At 42.8% G+C, this 16150-nt stretch overlaps 1 protein-coding gene across 4 annotated transcripts in view; it reads left to right on the top strand.

Moving 5' to 3' along the window:
- herc2 (HECT and RLD domain containing E3 ubiquitin protein ligase 2) overlaps nt 1-14738 on the top strand; it is a 57198-nt gene extending 42460 nt beyond the window's left edge. For 2 of the 4 annotated variants that reach the window (XM_051946927.1, XM_051946925.1), the window contains exons 74-91: nt 551-676; nt 789-944; nt 1045-1359; nt 1474-1688; nt 1828-2005; nt 2093-2254; nt 4236-4327; nt 4408-4547; nt 4732-4916; nt 5093-5290; nt 5422-5505; nt 7574-7715; nt 7825-8019; nt 8284-8396; nt 10580-10770; nt 10846-10951; nt 11038-11250; nt 13813-14738. In XM_051946927.1, the coding sequence (XP_051802887.1) occupies nt 551-676; nt 789-944; nt 1045-1359; nt 1474-1688; nt 1828-2005; nt 2093-2254; nt 4236-4327; nt 4408-4547; nt 4732-4916; nt 5093-5290; nt 5422-5505; nt 7574-7715; nt 7825-8019; nt 8284-8396; nt 10580-10770; nt 10846-10951; nt 11038-11250; nt 13813-14085 (3084 nt within the window). In that variant the 3' untranslated portion in view covers nt 14086-14738. Of the gene's footprint in view, nt 1-550; nt 677-788; nt 945-1044; nt 1360-1473; nt 1689-1827; nt 2006-2092; nt 2255-4235; nt 4328-4407; nt 4548-4728; nt 4917-5092; nt 5291-5421; nt 5506-7573; nt 7716-7824; nt 8020-8283; nt 8397-10579; nt 10771-10845; nt 10952-11037; nt 11251-13812 lie in introns of all 4 variants that reach the window. The other 2 variants (XM_051946926.1, XM_022201953.2) reach the window with 1 other exon arrangement.
- The last annotated feature ends 1412 nt before the right edge of the window (nt 14739-16150 follow it).

Genomic DNA, 16150 nt, shown 5'->3' with positions numbered 1-16150 from the left:
TACAGACAACGTGCAGATCTGCTGAAGCAAACAGACAATCATTGGTATGACAAATGTAATAAATACCATTAAAGGCGAGTAACTAACATAGCTTTGTGATAGCGCTTGAATTTGTTGTGGTTGTAATATTTGAGTGTAGTGAACTTGGGCACTGGTCAGTGGCATTGCCGTGTTCACTGCATATCTGGACTTTAGTTGTTTTTCTGTTTATTTTTTTATTTTTAGTGGTTGACATGATTTGTGGCTGTTTTTTTTTCTATGTATATTTGTACCTGATCTATCCGTCTTGATCTGTTCTTTCACACCACAAACAGTAACGTAATCGAAGTGCGTTTCTCATGAAGTCTGCACTGTCAGCGGTTCATGAGTGTTTGAAATATGATGTGAGAGATAATGTTATTCATCTCCTGCAGTCAAAACAAAGAATAACAATGACAAAGATTTAAAAAAAAAAAAAGCAGGGATACTTTATGGAGTGCCAAGCCATTATTTAGAATAATGAGTCTTGTCTATTTAACAATGAAGTAACTGATAATCTATTTTCTTTCAGAGTTTCACTGGCAGTGCACTGGCTGCTCTTGTAAAAGGTCTACCAGAGGCTCTGCAGAGGCAGTACGAGTATGAAGACCCCATCGTGAGAGGAGGGAAGCAGCTGCTTCATAGTCCATTTTTTAAGGTACTCAATTGTTTCCTTGCCTCCACTATGGCTTCATATGTTGACAGTGTGCTGGATTTTTTCTAGGTTTTATAAATAGTTTTCTCAGAAGTTAATTTTAACATTTTGTCAGGTTTTGGTTGCTCTTGCTTGCGACCTCGAGCTCGACACTTTACCTTGCTGTGCTGAGACCCATAAGTGGGCCTGGTTCCGCCGCTACTGCACCGCCTCCAGAGTGGCTGTCGCTCTGGACAAGAGAACCTCTCTACCGAGACCTTTCCTGGACGAGGTGGGTGCCAGGCTGTGCCAGCCGCCTTGAGTTTTCTTCATCGGTCGTTGACCTAAAAATGTTCCTAATCCATTTTCCTTCATTGCTTATTCCTCTGAAGGTTACAAAGAAGATTCGTGAGCTCATGGCAGATCACGAGAGCATGAATGGACTTCATGAGAGTCACGACTTGTTCAAGCGTGAGCACGACGAGCAGCTCGTACAGTGGATGAACCGGCGGCCAGACGACTGGACGCTCTCCGCTGGGGGAAGCGGCACCATCTATGGCTGGGGCCACAACCACAGAGGGCAGCTGGGGGGCATCGAGGGGGCAAAAGTCAAAGTACCCACACCGACTGAAGCCCTCGCCACTCTGCGGCCTGTCCAGCTTATCGGAGGGGAGCAGACTCTGTTTGCTGTTACTGCTGACGGAAAGGTCTCATCTCCCTTTGCTTTTGTCAAGCCAAATATAAACTGTATGGACTTCATGCTGCGCATTTTTGTACTTTCGAGGAAATTGTAAAATAACTTATTTTATCTTGATTCTCAGCTGTATGCAACAGGATATGGAGCAGGGGGCAGACTGGGTATTGGAGGCACTGAGTCTGTATCCACCCCGACTTTACTGGAGTCCATTCAGCACGTCTTCATCAGGAAGGTGGCTGTGAACTCTGGAGGGAAGCACTGCCTTGCCCTGTCCTCTGAGGGGGAGGTCTACTCCTGGGGAGAGGCTGAGGATGGAAAACTCGGCCATGGGAACAGAAGGTTACATTAACTAAATAACACTTTCACCTTCAGTTTGCAGCTCATAACACACACAGTTTCAATACAAGCCCATGTCACTGTAAGCATTAAGGACAGTGTAAACAGTTTTTGTAATAACTGAGACTCCTCTTGGCTTCAGCCCCTGTGACCGTCCTCGTGTAATTGAGTCCCTGAGGGGAGTGGAAGTGGTTGATATCGCAGCCGGAGGAGCACACAGCGCCTGCATCACGGCCAGCGGAGAGCTCTTCACCTGGGGCAAGGGTCGCTATGGACGACTGGGCCATGGGGACAGCGAGGACCAGCTTAAACCCAAGCTGGTGTGTGTGTGTGGCTCTCTTTCTCACAGGACTCAAAACTTTGTGCACTCAACATGAAACGAGTAACTGTCTGTGTGGTTTATCCAGGTGGATGCACTGCAGGGTCACAGGGTCATCGATGTGGCCTGCGGCAGCGGGGACGCCCAGACGCTGTGTCTAACTGATGATGACATGGTCTGGTCCTGGGGAGATGGGGACTACGGCAAATTGGGTCGGGGAGGCAGTGACGGCTGCAAAATCCCCATGAAGGTAAGACAGATTACACAGCAGTGTGGACTTGAGGTCAGCAAAGGCATTACTTTATACTTACACTCGACCTTAGCAAAGACTATTATTCTCGAAATGGGTTTTCTCTTTCCTTTAAGATCAATAAGCCCAGCTGTTATTTATACTTCTAAGTGCTGTTGGCTGAAAATCGTGGACAGGGAATTGGGGTTAAAGGCACAATATAACATTTTTGGAAATACTCTTCAGAAAGCACCACTCTTAGCACAAGTATCATGTGTCAGACACTGTTGGCTCACAGTGCTGGTTTTAATACAGATGTATCTTTAGACACATTAGCCATGTTTCTATAACACTTTTCCACTTTGCAAAACAGTTTATAAACTCGTCTGAAGAGGTTTTTAACTTTTTCTAAAGCATTAATGTGCACCTTGACACTTCGAAACACCATTTTTGTGTAAGTTCTGACACAGCAAACATTTAGCCCATCTGACTGATCAGCTGCTTGCGCTTAGGCACGAAACTTAAAACCTGACCAAGAATAATTATAACTTTCCTGATCCAAAACAATTTCTGAAGACCTCTCTCCATTTTTGTTTGTTTACTCTTCTTCTACAGGGTTTTTTTTAGCAGTTGACAAACAACTGATTTTGTTTCTGTCATCTTCTTCTCATTCATTACAGCCGTGTGTAACATAATTTATAGTGCGATTTTCTAGCAACACAAGACTGCTCAGTTGTTTTCTCTCCAAAGCAGTTAATGGAAATGAGCCTAATTCGCTTTTTGTGATATTTCAAAAGTTTTTACTTGCTGGATGTATTAACCTAAATGCGCTATAAATAAACATCAAAAGCTAAATCATTAAATCATTTTAGATTGGTCAGTTTGTACTGTGATGTTGGTTGTTGAGCTGTAATATGCAAACTGCTGTTAAAGAGTTTTTGGTAATCCTTTTTAGAACAGAGGGGCACAGCTTTTTTTGACATGATGTCATTTAGTATGAAATCAATTTTGAGTAAATGTTCAGTAAGCATCAAATCTGTTTGAAATGTGGTTAACATTCAGGATGTTGAGTTCAAAATTGTAACAATACAGGGGGGTTTACATGTAGTCTGTTCTACCCGCTGCCAAGAAAATTGTTTATTTTCTGCAAGGCTGTTGATGTTGCACATTTCTCCTTATGAAAGTAGCACTAAAAATAATTAGGTCAGCTTAGCGCATATTGACCAAACAATTAAACAGATAGCCTGAAGAATGCAGCTTATAATTTATTTTTGGAATGCAGATAAGTGGGCACCATTCATGTGTGTAAAAGTTCCTGAGACCAGAGGAGTAGCTATTTAGGCTTGAAGGCAGTTAGATCAAACTACATATCAAGCCATATGGATCAGCAAACTTAGCTTAGCCTGAGTGGACACAAGAAGTAGATATAAGGCCAAGTCATGACTCCAAGAATCTGTTGGTGTAAGTAGGTCAGGGCAAGAGAATGGTGTGGCATCTATCCACAAGGTCTCATGATTTCATGCTGACTAAGATATCACTGCAGGACCTAGTGATAAATCAGACTTCTTTTAACATGAATTCCAGGTTTGTATTGGCACCATCATCGGGTACAAATGAACACTAATTAAAGGTATTTGATAGATTAATGGCAGCTACAAAGTTACAAATTAATGTCAGCATTTGAATCATTTAGGTTTATCTTGGTTTGTTTCAGTGGAGCAGGAGTGCTTTTCTTTTTAGCTGTTCTCTGTGGAACATTCCAAACAACAGGATCTCACTTGAGCACCAGCTGTTTTAATGCTATGTTTATGTTCAAAATCCTGCACATTGCACCTTTTTAAATAGATGATCTGCTTACAGAGATACAACATAACTAAACAAGACCAATGTCCTTAAGACACAATGGGCTTTGTGTACATTATGGAGAGCGATTGAGAGCTGCTGTAAAATCTTGTCTTTTTTTTATTCACACGATTCATGAAATATTGCTTTTTGTCTTCAGATCGACTCTCTCACCGGCCTCGGAGTGGTCAAAGTGGAGTGCGGCTCTCAGTTTTCAGTGGCTCTTACTAAGTCTGGAGCAGTGTACACATGGTATGTATAGAGATGACCTGCCAGGTTTTTCAATGTGTTTGTGACAAGAAAGCTCACTGTGTGTGTTGTGCGATTTAAAGGGGCAAAGGCGACTACCATCGCCTGGGCCACGGCTCCGATGACCACGTTCGTCGACCCAGACAGGTGCAGGGACTACAGGGTAAAAAAGTCATTGCCATCGCCACAGGGTCACTGCACTGTGTGTGCTGCACGGAGGATGGTAAGTAGAACTTTAAATGCATTATTCAGCCTTTTTTTTATTTGATCCTCAAAGGTGTATCGTTCTGCTCATTGCAGATATGCTTTCTTTTTGCATTTTGTTGTCATTGAGTCCCAACAGTTCAGCTTAGTCAGGCTGGATTGCTGCTTCACAAAGGGCTTTGTTGTTGTGTTTGGCTCAGGAGAAGTGTACACATGGGGCGACAACGATGAGGGCCAACTTGGAGATGGTACCACTAATGCCATCCAGAGGCCTCGGCTGGTTGCTGCGCTGCAGGGCAAGAAAATCAACAGGGTGGCCTGTGGATCTGCTCACACTCTGGCCTGGTCCACCAGCAAGCCCACTAATGCTGGAAAACTTCCTGCACAGGTACTGTACTTCCTCCAACAGCGACTTTGAAACATTATTTCTCAGTCCACAGCTTCCAATAGATGGCAGTAATGTTTTGCAGAGACAAGTATCATTAAATCAAAGCCACTTTCTGAACATCTTATGACCATCTCTGCAAACCGTTGATCTTTAAATATCTGTGTGGTGTGTTTAAGGTTCCTATGGAGTACAACCACCTGCAGGAGATCCCCATCATGGCCCTGAGGAACAGGCTGCTGCTGCTGCATCACATCTCAGAGCTCTTCTGCCCTTGTATACCCATGTTTGACCTGGAGGGTCGCCTGGGTCAGACAGGTCACGGCCCTTCAGTGGGCTTCGACACTCTCAGGGGGATCCTCATCTCCCAGGGCAAGGTGAGACAGCATGGAACTTAAAAACAGAAACAGGCATATAAAACATAGAGAGCAGAATAATGTTCTATGTTTGTTTGGCACTAAAACTCACACTTCCTTCATTTGGTTGGACATTTTTTTCATCTTAACAGGAAGCAGCTTTTAGAAAGGTGGTTCAAGCCACGATGGTGAGAGACAGGCAGCACGGACCGGTGGTGGAGTTGAACAGGATACAGGTACGGCTGCAAATAAATGCAAACAGCACACGTTTTAAGTACACTATGGTCGCTCATAATACAAGAACCAGCTCTAACAGTCAGATTCTAAATTAATCATTAGGAAAATTTCATTGTTGATCCCGCTTACTCACGCTAGTTTATGAACAGTATCCACTATCTGTCGACAGAATTAGTCAAGGTAGTTAAATGTCTGAGTTTCTTCCTACCTCCTAATACATCATCTTAATAATAAATTGTGAGTGTGACATAGTTCTCACTTATGTTGCTTCTGTTGAGTTGCTTGATAGCAGGTGAGTATTACAAATTGTGTGACCTTCCTGTAACAGTCATCTTTATTTAGCAAAGACTACAGTTTTTGGACTTTGCACTTACAGTAAAGTAGCTAAAATAAACAAGAAAATATTAAAGAAACAAGAGAAAAGACCACTGTCTCTATGGTTATGATTACTTCATCCAACTCTGCGTTTCCTCTAACATTTATCTGTGGTGAGAAGTGTTTCACAACTCTGCTGTGAAGAATGGTTATGAACAAGAATCCTAAATTCACAACACAAACTTTCAGTAACTATTCTGCTGATCAAGGCATGTTACTGCTGACTGAAGTTGCTTTTCAACTCCTTGTAGCAGCACTTTACTGCAGTTTTGTGCTATTTCTGTCACACAACAGCACAGACTGACTTCACACAACAAACAAACTGGTCTAAATTACTACCTTCCTTAAAGTGGATCTACAATCAGGCTGTAATCAGGCCGTATTAATCTCATTGACACTTCATATAATAAGTGTTTGTAGAGATGGGGAGTGGTGGAAGAATTACTTAGGTGTTTGATTAGATTAGATTCCACTTACCATAATTGTCATTGCACAGTGTACCAAGTACCCCACTAGTTTAGCATCTTACCAGAAGTGCAAAAGAGCAGTAAAGTGCATTATATAGAGAATGAATATTATGGACAGAGAGTTATGAACAAATAAGTATGTAAATATAATAGCTGTGGGCACAATATAAACACAGATAAATGTGCACCACTCTTCAAATGTTTGAGTTCACCCATGCATTCATGTTTTCCATGAAAACTCACACTTTTATCCATGTGCTAACAGAATTGCACAAAGGTTTTCTAATCATCAGTTAGTCTTTCAACACCATTGGCTACATTCTAAATGACCCAAAACTTTTGAACAGTAGTATATGTGGAAAGGTTGGGGTTAACATGCTGTATGAAGAGTATGGACAGTAAGATTTATGCAGCATATAATGGGATGAAATGGAGGAATTATACAGTCTATATGCACAGTATGAACGATGTAGTTGTTATGATCTGTATGAACAGTGTATTGTTATTGGATAAAAGTGCTGATCCTTACACTGTAAAAGCCCTGCATTGAAAGTTTGCCGTAAAGTACAGGTATCCAAGCATAATCAGGAAAGTGTACTATGGCATTAAAAGTAAAAATGTTGACAGTTATACTGTAACAGAGTATATTTTGTCATTGGATGATTAGATTTTTCCTCATTATATAACTAGAAATTGGGATTTTACTGTTGCAGTAACTCTAACTTCCTGCCTCTCAAAGAATCACATTTGACATTCATCAAGAACCAAAATCGATGAGCAGAATCTTTAGAGTACAAACATTACCCAGCCCATTTTTATCATTTTTATCTCCTTTCAAGTCTCCTGCCCTCCCTCTAGCTGTACTTCCCTCCCCCCTCTCTCGCTGTGAGGCTGCGTTCCAGACTGACTCCTCAGCATTACATGTGATGTCTTTCATAAGGGGATTTTTTCGTGGTGTGTGATCTACACTCCTTCCTGTCTGAAGGGAGTCTTGCTCTGAGTTTTACACTTTCCTCCACATAGTCTAGACTTGCCCCGCTGCCTCTCCCCCTCACCTCCCCTCTCCCCACCATGTAACTCTGTCTTTGGAGGGCAGAGCTGTCATATCCAGCCGTTCATGCATATCAGCCCTTCCTCTCTATCTAGCAGGAAGTTATTAGGCACAGAACAGAAACAAATCAAACCATAATCTCATCCTTTTTCCCCCTTCTTCTTCACCCTGCAGGTGAAGCGTTCCCGTAGCAAAGGGGGCTTGGCAGGTCCTGACGGAACCAAGTCTGTATTTGGTCAGATGTGTGCCAAAATGAGTTCATTCAGCCCTGACAGCCTGCTGCTCCCCCACCGAGTGTGGAAGGTTAAATTTGTAGGTGGGTGTCCACCCCTCCCTCACACTTCACTCAGCATTGTCTTTAGAAGTAACATCTATCTGTCAGTTAAATTTCCCATATGTTTTAAATACACATTTTTTTCCCTTAGGGGAGTCCGTTGATGACTGTGGTGGCGGCTACAGCGAGTCCATTGCAGAAATGTGTGAGGAGCTGCAGAACGCTCTGACTCCCCTGCTCATCGTCACCCCTAACGGCCGCGACGAGTCGGGCGCCAACAGGGACTGTTTCCTGCTGAACCCAGCAGCCAAGTCCCCTCTTCACATGAGCATGTTCCGCTTCCTAGGTATAATCCAGTTAATCTCCCAGACAGGTCTGGGGTGTTAATCCTCGATAAACAAAAACTGAAAATATGCTTTTAATTTAAAAAGTACAAATAGTTTATGCACATTTGTTTTGCTGATAAAACACCTGACTTGCACTGTTGAGCATGTTTTCTGTTCATGCAGATTTTCCTTTTTGTTTGTTGAATGCATTTTCCGCCACATGGTGACAGATGATTGCTCATGTCTGATCTGTGAGTAATGCGCTCTGCTTGCTGCGTCTGCAGGAGTGCTCCTAGGTATTGCAATCCGGACTGGAAGCCCTCTTAGCCTGAATCTGGCAGAGCCTGTATGGAAGCAGCTGGCAGGCATGAACCTGACCATCGCTGACCTCAGTGAGGTACGTCCACAGTCCTGCTCCTCAGAACACAATGGAGCTCTCAGTGTGCATTGATGAGGACTTACTTGGTGTGAAAATATAACTAATATTTCAAACACTGGGCCTCATGCCAGAACTACTCATATGAGTGCATTTGTACTGAAGTGTCACTTAGGAGTGATGAAAGAGATTTTTATTCCTGGAAGTTTCTCAAGAGCAAACAGAATTCATTAGTGGTCCAGACCCATCAAATTGGTCAATAACAGACATTCTGCCGCATTAATGAGAAACGCTTGTTTGTATTAAATTATGAGACAGCAAATCCGATCACAGTGAAGCACGAAATGACCGTTTCCAGAAATAATCACATGACCCGAAGCCATGTCTGTGTCACATTCACATACAGTGGAATGAGCTAGTCAGAGTATATATTACAGCTCCCTGACACTAGAACATCACAAGCATTGAAGCAATACTTTAGAAAGTCAAACAGATACACCCTGTCATATATACTGTCCCTTAAATCCTTAAACCCTACAGTGAAGGGATCTCATGGCTTCCTAATGATGTCAAATGCACTTGGATGACATTGTTTCTGTCTGTATTTGGGGCTCAGGTGGTAGAGCAGGTCATCCAATGATCGAAGGGTCGGTGGTTCGATTCCCGCTCTGTCCTACTCATGTGCTGTTGTGTCCTTGGGCAAGACACTTTACCCACCTTGCCTCCAGTGCTGCTCTCACACTGGAGTATGAATGTTGGTGGTGGTCAGAGGGGCTGTAGGCGTGGATTGCAGCCTCCGTCAGTCTGCCCCAGATCAGCTGTGCCATGGCTACAAATGTAGTTTTCCACCACCAGAGTGAGAATGTGTGAGTGAATGAACAGTGGATTCATTGTGAAGCGCTTTGAGTGCCTTGAAAAGCGCTATATAAATCTAATCCATTGTAATTATTTGACCAAAGAGTCACTAATAGTCAATACAAAGTTGATTTAAGGAATCACCTTAATTCTAGGGGTCACATTTCTATCCTGATGGGAGTGATCTCTTCAAGGATGACAGTATCTTTATCCATAGGATGCAATGGAAATGGTTTGTTGAGTGTGAAAATGCAGTGAATTACAATTGGGGGAAATTTTGTCCTCTTCAGAACACCAAATGAGGGAATACCTTTTGGAAAATTGGTTATCATCCTTTCAGTAGAGTTCAGAGACTCTGAGAATAAATGCAACAGTGCACTAAAGCTGTTCTGGTGGCACATAGTGGCCAAACACCTTGTTAAGACCCATTATGTTGGTTTTTCCTTTAATTTGTCACTCGTCTGTTGTTAATCTGGTTACCGAAGAACTGCATTTGTTTCACCTTTCTAAGAGGAAGTGGTGGCAGTGGAGCCGAATCGTCTGAACAGATGGGATTCTTCAGTTTATAGTTTATAACAATTTGTGTAGTTAAGAGAGTTTGGAGAATCTGACTCATAAAAGTAAACCCCAGAGAAAAGAGTAAGAGTTTTGGAATATGAAAATGTTAATCATGTGAGGCCCGTCTTCTCATAATGACCATTTGGAACTTTTTACAGCAGCATCACTCGTTTTAACTCTGTAGACTTCACATGGGCTCTGGTGGTCTCTATCATCTCTTCCTTCCAGTTAGAAAAAGCAATGTTTCTCTTTATATCAGACATTGTATAACTTTTAAACCCTCACGGTGTGATTATAACGTGCAAAAAGAACACATTCCTATACATTCCTCCTCAGATTAAAACCTAAGCCAATCAGCTCACTGCTCTCTAATGGTACCGAGTTCTCCAGACATTTCTGGAAGGTCACACTGTACCTGCTCCTCAGAAGTCTACATTCAGTTTATGACAGAGCCACAGCCTTGACTATTGCCTAAGAGATGGTGTGAGTCCACTCCTGCCCTCACGCTCTGATCATGAGCTCCTGAACCGTCTTTGGGAAGCGAGTGAAATGGGGAAAAAAGGCCCTTTTCACTCACAAAGCTGCTCTTGTTTTGTGGTTTTGCCCCTGAGATATTAAAAAGGTTAGGTGGCTGCTGAATTCAGCACAAGACTGGAAAGAGTAGATCTGGAAGCTCACAGGAACTGTGTTGTGGACATGAGTGCACTTAAACACATGCTTTTATACACACAAATAATAATAAATTACAGTTTATTAAGAGAAAAATCAATGCGGCACTTTTGTGTTCTCAGGTTGATAAGGATTTTATTCCTGGCTTGATGTACATCCGTGACAACGAGGCCACAGCTGAGGAGTTTGAGGCAATGACACTTCCCTTCACGGTGCCCAACGCCAGCGGTCAGGACATCCAGCTCAGCTCCAAATACTCCCACATCACCCTGGAGAACCGAGCCGAATACGTCCGCCTGGCCATTAACTACAGGTGAGAAAACATGCCCAGTGAACACACACATTTGTGGTTTGGTTTGTGTTTATACCTTTTTTTGTCACCCTGCAGACTACATGAGTTTGACGAGCAGGTATCTGCAGTGCGCGAAGGAATGGCTCGAGTGGTTCCCGTCCCCCTCCTGTCACTTTTCACCGGTTACGAGCTGGAAACGATGGTGAGCGAGAACAGTTGTAGGTAGACAAACTACCTCTGTCTTCCAGCTGTGAGCAGATTTTGCAACAGATTTTTCCTTCTCCTCAGGTGTGTGGAAGCCCAGACATCCCGCTCCACCTGCTGAAGTCAGTAGCCACCTATAAGGGGGTGGAGCCAACGGCACCGCTCATCCAGTGGTTCTGGGAGGTGATGGAGTCCTTCTCCAACACAGAGAGGTCTCTCTTCCTGAGGTTTGTCTGGGGTCGCACTCGCCTGCCACGAACCATCGCTGACTTCCGGGGACGGGATTTTGTTGTGCAGGTGAGAAGGTTGACTCTGACAAAGCTTACCCGTGGAAGTTTTTAATGGTGGGTCCTCCTTTGAATGGTGATGAGTGGTGCAACACTCACTGCAGTATTTTAGCTACAAATATGGAACTATTTTCTCAACTGACAATTGACAGCCTTCCAAAACATCCATCCATCCATAGTCTATACACGGAGGCTCTGGAGTCTATCCCAGCTGACTTGGGGCGAAGGCAGGGGACACCTTGGACAGGCCACCAGTCTATCACAGGGTTACACAGAGGGACAAACACTTACGAACAATTTAGAATCACCAGGTAATCTCAGCATGTTTTTGAACTTTGGGAGGAAGGCCAGAGTTCCCACTGAAAACCCACACATGAATAGGGAGAACATGCAAACTCCATGCAGAAAGATCCCAGACCCAGACTGGGCTGTGAGCCGGAGATCTTCTAGCTACAACACAACAGTGCTGCCCACTGAGCAGTTCATTAATCGACAACACCAAAGGAACTGACTGAGACTAGGGCACAGTGTTCTTGTAATAGAATACATTAACTTGATAACAAAGTATGAGCTCTGGCTGGTAGGCATTAAGTGTCACAGGAGACTTTGTCATGGTGGCTCTGTACTACCACAGTGCTCTCTGCTTGCTCTCAGACTCTTCAGATTTCTCCTGTTTAACCCTGTGATGTGGGTCAGCAGATACCCATTTTCTATTGGATTTGGGTCACTTTTGACTCATGTTGAGCATCAAAGGGTTAAACAGTGAGAGGCTCCACTTGGTGGTGCAACCGGGTACTGCAACTAATGTAAAATACACTCTCTGACATGCATGTCTTTGTCTTCTGCCATATCGGTTTAAACATTTTAACTGGTAAAATGGCAATTGATCGTTTAACAAGTAATCACTACCATCTCTAGTTTTATCACTATAGAAAGAAATATAGCAATGTGTCAACAAAGGCATGGGAAACTAACCTGGCAATAGCCAGATTAATAATTGTGTAGTACTTGATAGTACTCCACAATATCAATCTGGGACCGCTCCATGTAAATCCGTTCAGAGGAAAGAGGCACGGATTGGACAATGCAACAGTATGTCCCGCCTCTGACAGGTTTGTTTTTAGCCAATCGCGGGATCTTCACAACGAGCGGAGCCAATTGGTAGATTAAACTCTTACCAAAACCCGTAGGTGAAAAAGCACAAACATCTTTACCATCCAGAAATGCACAAAGAGCCTCTCGTTGTTCTTCCTTCAAAGAAGCATCTACACCATCGTTGTCCTCCGTTGCCATGTTTGTTTTGATCTACTGGCGCTTGGTGTCGTCTGGAGTGGTGTCGTCTTCACACCCGGATATCCCGCCCCACACACGAATACTGCTGCGTGATTGGCCCGTGCCAACTTGGCTCTGTACGAACAGTGAAAGCGGGAGCGGTACAAGATGCTTTCTTGAGAGATTTGTGAACTCACAAATATCGCGAGAAATCAACTTGCTGGCAAGGTTAATGGGAAACCGGCAACTGTGAAACTGTTTCTCGTTTTCCTTGTCTTCTCTGCAATTGTGAGAGATTCAAGGAACCAAAAAGAAAATAATTGAGGAAATATATTAATGGAGAAAGAAGACTTTCTTTCTTTTCCAGTTACACCAGAAGCAGAATGAGTTTCTCAAGACTGCAGCACAGTTGGGTCAGCAGCAAATACTGGTGTATGTCCACAGATATGAAAAATGATCTAAATATTAAGAATTACTTCCACTATTACTTCTGCCCGCTTGTTTTTGCCTTCCTGTTTTGAATTTTTGTTCGGTGACTGTTGGTCACAGCTGGGTCACTAATGGTTCTGCAGTTGCAGTGAAGAGTGCATAGGTTTTAGTTTTTGTACAGAATCTGTACATGATTTATTTATTTATTTATTTTACAGAAATTGAACATAGAATAAAAACGTTTTTGATGAATTTAGGTTTGGTTAATTTCCCCAGTGGAAACCACACTTCACAGCTGAGTATTTTGCAGACCATCAGAAAGTGGGAAATCCAACCATTCTTCCTGTTTTTATAGTTTGTGGCTCCGATAAATGGTGCTATTTTGTTGATTTCTAAAAAAGAATTCTTTTCTTTTAAGATCTCAGTGTAGACACTAACAAACACTGTCAGTCATTCTTTTAACTCACCTGAGTTGTATTTTTCTCTTCATAATGATATTGTGGTAAAGCAGCACTAGTCACTGAGAGAGTCTAAATAAAGCACTGAACCCGTCTAATAATAGACCTACGCTAAGGTTGGTCTCATGCATCCTCTGAAATCCGTCCTCGCTCCTCTGAGCAGAAATCTGAACCCTGAAACATCCTTCATGATGGTGAACCAGAGGACATGTAGACATCAAATAAAGCCTCCCATTGTAGGCTTCAGATTCCTCCTGATAGTAGTGATGTAAAATGTGTGACTAACAGGCCACAAAATGTGTTTAATGACAAACAGTGAAGTGAAAAATCCCACTGGGTGCTTTTAAATTCAGAGTTATTTGTTTTGTGGACTTTCATTGCTTTAATATGGACCTGATCTTGTTTGTCTCCAGGTGCTGGATAAGTACAACCCTCCTGACCACTTTCTGCCGGAGTCCTACACATGTTTCTTCCTGCTCAAGCTGCCCAGGTACTCATGTAAGCAGGTGCTGGAAGAGAAACTAAAATATGCCATTCACTTCTGCAAGTCCATCGATACCGACGACTACGCGCGCATCGCCCTGTCCGGAGAGCCGGCGGCCGACGACAGCAGCGAGGACTCCGATAACGAGGACGCCGACTCCTTCGCTTCAGACTCCACCCAGGACTACCTAACTGGACACTGAGCCTTTTTCAAAGAAGATCTGCCACAGACAGACTGCGTTTAAATCACCCGATGCACACGTTCATGCAGGCATTCAGCGAAGACAAACGTCTGCGGCGGGTGAAATGTGCAATGAGCTTTAAAAGCATTATAAGCTAAAGAGAGGAACAAACACAGGTTTGCTCTGATGTAGTTTCTTTAAAGTAAAGTGGGGTGATCAGCTGCACACGTGATTGTTGTGTTACATGAGAATTATGTATATTATTACAGTTACAGAGTAAAAAAAACAGGCTCCAGCCTAGCACTGTGGTAGATTCTCCTTCTGGTTTGTGTGAATTACCTGTCCTTAGGTTGTATATAGAAAAAATTGATGTGACAAAACGGTAGTATTACTTTTTTTGTTTCTTGGTAATAGCCATGTTTCTTTATAAAAATAAACATTTTTAACTTAAACAAAAAGAACAGTCAGTGTTTCTCACCCGGCTCACGGCAGTCAGAGCCTACTGAAGGGTCATTTTAAGATTCCTGTATTTACCCCCACCCCTCCACCATGTTTGTGCACTGTCTCCTGAAAGAATGTATATAATATGATTGTGCCATGCATTCACAGAAGGTCCCATTCCTGCATAATAAATGTTAATACATTTCTGTTAATAAATACAATGAAAAACAAAAGCCTTTCAAATGTTTTTTTTTTTTAAATGGATGCAATGATTTGGTGCTGGAGCGATGTGTTTAGCTACAATTTAATGTGTTTACCAACTACTTGTCATGGGAAAGGCTTTTGGAAGGAACACATGTACAGTGTATACAGCACAAAATGATTCATTTCCATGCAAAATTTACATAAAATATAAATCTAAATAGATTTTTATATGACCAACAAGTGACAAAACATAACTTTGTACCAACAGATGTTAATGTTAAAACCCAAAGTTATTCCATCCCTTTATCAGTAATCAGTGGCAAAACTTTTGTCACCAGAGCAGGTTCTTATTGCTACCAAGGTTTCTGCATGTTTACAGTGTGATTTTGCTGTTTGTTTTTTGTACTGATCTGCAGGTCTTTGAGGTTGTAAGGCTTCCTTGCTGTTACTCTCTGGTCTTCAGTTCTTTCCCCAGATTCTTGAAGGGTTTCAGGTCTGGACTTGGACTCTGCTGTCTGTTAGCTATTTCTTGACCACTGTTTCTGGATGGTCTTGTTGGAAGGTCCAGTGCTGCTCAAGGCCAAGTTTTCAGTCTAATGTTTTCCTCCTGTGTGTGTGTGTGTGTGTGTGTGTGTGTGTGTGTGTGTGTGTGTGTGTGTGTGTGTGTGTGTGTGTGTGTGTGTGTTCTTGTGTTCTTGTGTTCTTGTACTTGCTACATGGTGAGTACCATTTTCTGCATTTAACTATCAAAGTGAGGACATTTTGACCGGTCCTCACTTTGAAACAGCCATGTTTGAGGGTGAAGACTTGTTTTTAGAGAACAGGTATGAATTGAGGTTTGGTTAGGGTAAGGATTAGGGTTAGGCAATCAGTTGTGATGGTTAAGGTTAGGGTAAGGCTCTAGGAAATGCATTACGCCTATGGATGTCCTCACTAAGATAGAAGTACAAACGTGTGTGTGTGTGTTAAGTTATGCTGTTTACTTTGATAAGGTGGCCTGGTGTGACGGCTGAAGATGACAGATGAAATGAGACAAAATCTGCTTGTATATTCTCTGTCTCTGGTGAGCTTGGCTGAAGTATTTTAGTGATTAGCATTAGCATGTAGCACTAGCAAGTTTACTTAGCTGGCTTGTATAGTTTCTTTGTCAGTGGTCAGTTTGCTTTGGACATGGTAGTAGTCTTTCCGCTAGTATTAGCATTTAGAGGGCTTTGGAGAGTTTATAAGTATAGCTTCTTTGTCACTTTTTAGAAGTTGGCACTCGCTAACTGGTAGCATCTGCACTGGTCACTACCTGGAGCATCTCCTAATTGGGCCTGGGTCAGCTGAACGTGGCAGTGCTGTTTGGATGGTGTAGGAGCAGTGTGAACTGGCATTAGGGGGGTGAATCTGGGACACCAGTGTTCACTGCCTAGCCTCCTGGAGGTGTTGTGGGACTACA

The sequence above is a fragment of the Acanthochromis polyacanthus genome, chromosome 4, assembly GCF_021347895.1.
Source record: "Acanthochromis polyacanthus isolate Apoly-LR-REF ecotype Palm Island chromosome 4, KAUST_Apoly_ChrSc, whole genome shotgun sequence".
In the NCBI taxonomy this organism is placed as follows: domain Eukaryota; kingdom Metazoa; phylum Chordata; class Actinopteri; family Pomacentridae; genus Acanthochromis; species Acanthochromis polyacanthus.
The sequence above is the reverse complement of the archived record's forward strand: the minus strand, read 5'-3'. Positions and strand labels throughout refer to the sequence as shown.